The 5,230-nt window shown below is 43.7% G+C and overlaps 1 protein-coding gene across 1 annotated transcript; it reads left to right on the forward strand.

Moving 5' to 3' along the window:
* Positions 1-741: 741 nt before the first annotated feature.
* LOC119368707 (rhomboid-like protein 11, chloroplastic) lies at positions 742-3,683 on the forward strand. Its single transcript, XM_037633887.1, has 7 exons — positions 742-1,035; positions 1,139-1,257; positions 1,673-1,758; positions 1,957-1,997; positions 2,080-2,246; positions 2,349-2,411; positions 3,226-3,683. The coding sequence occupies exons 1-7, from the start codon at positions 855-857 to the stop codon at positions 3,403-3,405; spliced, it is 837 nt and encodes a 278-aa protein (XP_037489784.1). The 5' UTR covers positions 742-854; the 3' UTR covers positions 3,406-3,683.
* Positions 3,684-5,230: the final 1,547 nt, after the last annotated feature.

Below are 5,230 nucleotides of genomic sequence, written 5' to 3' on the forward strand. Positions count from 1 at the left end.
AAACCTTGAGTTTTGAGAAGTGCATTTTGGGTACATTGAGCAAAGTTTGGGGGTTCCTGCCCTTTAACTCGTGGCTTTGGATTATCTCAATTTCAAGTTTTATTGGAATTAAACATGATGACATGCAATGTTTGGCTGCTAGGCTAATACATTATCATCAACTAGCCGTGACATGTTTATTTTCAATTTTAGTTCTCCTATTATTACTTTAAATATTTATATTCTGTTCTCACTAAAATATATTGCATAATATTTCGACAATGGATATCATCCGCTCCATCCGTTCACAAATATAAGATGTTTTGACTTCTTTTTTCTGAATCTACATAAATATGTTTAATACATTTGTTAACTCATTTCAGTTCGTATGTAGTTCATATTAAAATATCCGAAGCATCTTAAAATTTTGAAGGGAAGGAGTAGTTAGCTAAAGAAAGCTGTATGTGTCAAACCTTTTATCATTTTTTCTGCGCGTGAATCTTTTTTTTTATCAATTACGGTTGGGTAGTCACAAAACGTTTATCTCCATACTCCTCCCACAAGCAACTCCTGTATTAGGCTTTCTCGGCCTCCTGCCGGCAGCGGTGTCGATCTGCCTTGTACTGTCATGATGTTTGAGGAATAGAACAAAAGTTTGTCAAAAAAAAAAAAAGGACAGAATGTTTCCACGAGAAAAAAGCGGTATGTTCCTATACATTCCTGACCTCCATCGCACGGATGGAACAGAACAGCTTTGCTGAATAATCTTCGCTGGCACCGGAACCCTCTTCTTGCTAATAAGTCCCTCATCTCGAAAAAACCCACACAGAGGGCTAAGAAAAAGGGGGAAAACAGAGTTGAGGAAGAAACGAGCCATGGCGCAGCAGCTGCTGCTTCTCCTACCCGCGCCTTCGGGGACGTTCTCGAAGCCACTCCCTTCCCCTGCCCCCTCCATGCCCCGGCGCCATGTCCCCTCCATCTCCATCACACGCCGATTGGTGGCGGGAGTCGCCGCCGCCCGCCGCGACCTGCTCCGCTGCGGAATGCGGCGCTCAGGTGAGCCCTCCTCTTCTTCCTTGCTCCTAAGACGTAAGCAGATTGCAGCTGTGTGAATTGTTCTCTGAGTGTTTTTTTCCTTTGTCTTTGGACATGTGATCAGATTTGGTGTCCGAATTGGAGCTCGCCAAGGACAAGAAGCAGCAGGGTGGTAGTGCCAATGCCATATTCTGGATCTTGCTGCTTAATTTTGGACTCTATGTTGCAGACCACTTGTTACAGGTACCATTGCAATCTCTTGGCTATTTCAATGTGCAGAAATCCATGTAGGCCCTCGAGTACTGGTGTTATATGCTAGTAGAACATCTGCATAAACCAGAGTGATGCGAGATGCACTGTACGAGTTGTTGAATTATGTATTTCAATCTAATTGGCCATAAATTTTCAAGTACTATGGCTGTTCAATTGCAAGAACACCCTGAAGAAATGAACAATGGCACAGACAATGATGTGAACTTGTGATCATAATTTTTTATTCAATACTGAATTTATCTTCAAATTACCGAATTTATATCCCAAAAATTATGAACACGTGTCTACTATTTATATTACTATGTGAGGATATATTACTAGTTGGATGAAAACTGAGGACACATTTTTATTTGTTGATTTTTGTTACCTTTGCTTTGCATTTCAGATCCGGCAGATAAAGGCACTCTACCTGTACCATGCATTCCCGTCTTGGTATCAGTTTGTGACATCAACGTTTTGCCATGCTAACTGGTCAGTTTAACTTGTTGCGGATTGCATTTTTGTATATATTTATAAATATGTTTCTTTCCATTTTAGTTCCCTCTGTAAATGCAAACAAATAGTAACTAACAAACTATTGTACTGATATATCAGTAACTGTAAGTGTTTAACATTCTTTCGGGGCAATGTATAATTTCCACTTATTCAGTTATCTGTAATCCATTACAGGAACCACCTTTCAAGCAATCTGTTCTTTGTGTACATTTTTGGTGAGTTTGGTACATGAAGCAATGCTTTGCTTGATGCTTGTAGTTTTGTTAAAGGATGCCTAGTTATCATCTAAATATACAGGAAAGCTTGTAGAAGAGGAGGAAGGTAACTTCGCACTGTGGATGTCTTATATTTTGACTGGTGCTGGAGCAAACTTGATTTCATGGTTAGTTCTTCCAACGTCATCTGTGTCGCTTGGAGCATCTGGGGCTGTTTTTGGCCTTTTCACAATTAGTGTACTGGTAAAGGTGATTATACCTAATCTTGATCTGTTCCAGAGTATTTCTTTGGATGAGCACTAATCTCATATAACTTTTACCAATCTTTGTGTTGCTCCTTTATTGCAACAGATGTCCTGGGACTGGAGAAAGATTCTTGAGGTCCTTATCCTTGGTCAATTTGTTGTTGACAAGGTAAATACTACACTATCTTGCGGGGAATCCTCTATTTGTTGTTGCCTGACTCGACGTTTATTTGTTGAACATATCTTAGTTACAGCGATGAAATAAATACATCTGCAGGTGGGGTTGTTCACTGCCGCCTATTCATTGTATTACTCCCTAAATATTCATAGTTCCATTTCCCTTCAAGGGAAAACCTCTGAAAGAAGTTCCATATTGACCTTGGATTTTTACTGAAAAAAGAGATAGCGTCATGAACTATCACAAAATTACAATCCTTCAAATTCATCATACATTCACAATGTCACGAATCACTATATTACAGGACAAACCATCCAGGATTGATGTTCTCTTAAAAAAAGGATTGCCATGTTTTCCCGCCCATCATGACTAAAAATACTCGGATATATTTCTAGATAATGAAATGCTAGGATATTTGACAGTAGGGACTACAGGAATGATTGATTATAAGTTCATATGCAGATGAACTGATTCCTGAAGACTTCCTGAATTCTAAACAGGCGTTTGATGTTTACGTATTTATTTACTACTACCTCTGTACCAAAATATAAGACGTTTTTGTTGGCTAAACTAGCCTACAAAAACATCTTATATTTTGATATGGAGGGAGTATTTTGCTAATTTGTATACCAAAGGGGAGTCTTGGCGCAGCAGTAAGGTTGTTGCCTTGTGACCATGAGGTCATGGGTTTGAGTCCCGGAAAAGTGGTAGGACCCTGCGCAAGCGGGAGCTAGGTGCACTGGGCTGCCTTTTTTTTGGTATACCAAGCAGACACTCTTGATTAACCCCTGTTTTGCTCTTACAGGTCATGGAAGCTGCACGTGCAACTACCATAACAGGCGCCGCACTTCAAGTAAACAACATTGCCCATGTCTCGGGTGCTTTGATTGGTGCTGCGTTAGTATTTGTGATCAACAGAATCCCCTTATCATCTATTGATGATAACCCAAAGGCTTCAAAGGATAACAAGGACAAAAGAAGTTAATTTAAGCTAGAGCCGCCATGCTAACACACTATATCATTCATTACAATTTTTCTTCTTCAAATGGACTACTCATTGTGTCCACATTCATACGTAGTTCTGATTTCTGTTGGAAAAAAAAGGATAAAAGACAACATCCCATAGAGGTTCTACTGGAAATCATCACACTTGTAGTGTAAGGTTCATTTCTGTACCTTTGTAACAATGTCATGGAAAAGCTAAATTTTTTCTCGAGTCAGACTCGGTAGCAATCGGTAGCAATTCATGATTTATAGCTCACATCCAGTTGATTGATATGGAGCGTGTTTGGTTACATGCACCGTTTTTTTGCCTCCTTGCATCTGTGACCCATTTAGGTCTGGCTGAGTTTATGCAGGGTAAAAATCATGTTCTCCATGTTGTTTAGTAGGCTGCATATAGGATGATTAGGGAAGCAATTTTTTTTGCGGTGTTTGGTGGGTCCACTTAGCTGGGTTGATGCACTGTACGGTGTTTAGTTGCATACACTGAACATCATTAAGAGTTAACAATTACACATGACACACATAGTTATCCTAGAGCATCTCGGCGATTGCGGTGCATGGTGGCCGCGGCGCCGCGTCCAACGTGATGAGCATGCAGTCGCAGGCGAGCATCCTGTCGGTGGCGCGTCGAACCAGTTGCGCGTTGTTGCCGTAGGGGGAGTCCACGAGGAGGGCGGGGTAGAGGTTGGGAGGAAAACTGTAGTGTGCGCGTGATGGCGGCGTTAGTGTACTAGGCCATGGGGCGAGGAGGCCGAGAGGAAAGACGCCGGTGGCAGCGGCGGTCATGACATGTCAGTCCTTATGGCAAGGTTGACGATGATCAATGAGAATAGAAAGAAACCACTCCAATTGTAAACCATCACATGAAACAGAAACGTACAACACGAAAGTCGTGTAAAATAATGAGATTGTTAAGGCATGAGAAACGAGAGGCGGTCGAACGAAGACCTAGGGCCACACGGCATGCCCACACCCACCCCTAGGGCCCATGGGGCCACATGCAGTGTTGGGGAACGTTGTATGAAAAACGAAAAAAATTTACGCACACGCAAGATCTATCCATAGAGATGCATAGCTACGAGAGGGGGAGAACATCTACATACCCTTGTAGATCGCTAAGCGGAAGCGTGTATCAACGCGGTTGATGTAGTCGTACAACTTCACATCCGTACCGATCAAGCACTGAACGCATGTCAACTCCGTGTTCAGCACACGTTCAGCTCGATGACATCCTCGCCTTCTCGATCCAGCAAGAGAGACGAAGTAGTAGATGAGTTCCGGCAGCATGATGGCGTGGTGACGGTGGTGATGAAACTTTTCCGCAGGGCTTCGCTAAGCACAACGGTTTAGAAGTGGAGGACGAACTAGAGGGAGAGGGGGCGCCGACACATGGCTTGGGAATCGTGATGTGTGACGTCCCCTCCCGTCCTCACACATATATAGGTGGAGGGGGAGGGGAGGCAGCCCTAGGGCGCGCCCCAAGGGGCCGGTGACTGCCCTAGGCGCTTGCCCTGGCGCCTCCCCCCTTTCCTTCCTATGGAGTGGAGGAGAAGGCAGGAGGGGGGCCGGCGGCGGCTGCCACTAGGGAGCATACCTTAGGCGCCCCCTCTTTCCTTCCCTAGGGCCGACGGCCATGAGGTGGGGGCACGCCAGCCCCATGTGGGCTGGTGTGCCCTCCCTCGTTGGACCGTTTGGCCCAATAAGCTCTTGTGGCCTTCCGGAACTCCTTCCGGTAATCTGATAATACTTCGGTGCATTCTGAAACCCTTCAGGAGACCAAATACTATCATCCTATATATCAATCT

This window comes from Triticum dicoccoides, chromosome 1A (genome assembly GCF_002162155.2).
Source record: "Triticum dicoccoides isolate Atlit2015 ecotype Zavitan chromosome 1A, WEW_v2.0, whole genome shotgun sequence".
Lineage (NCBI taxonomy): Eukaryota > Viridiplantae > Streptophyta > Magnoliopsida > Poales > Poaceae > Triticum > Triticum dicoccoides.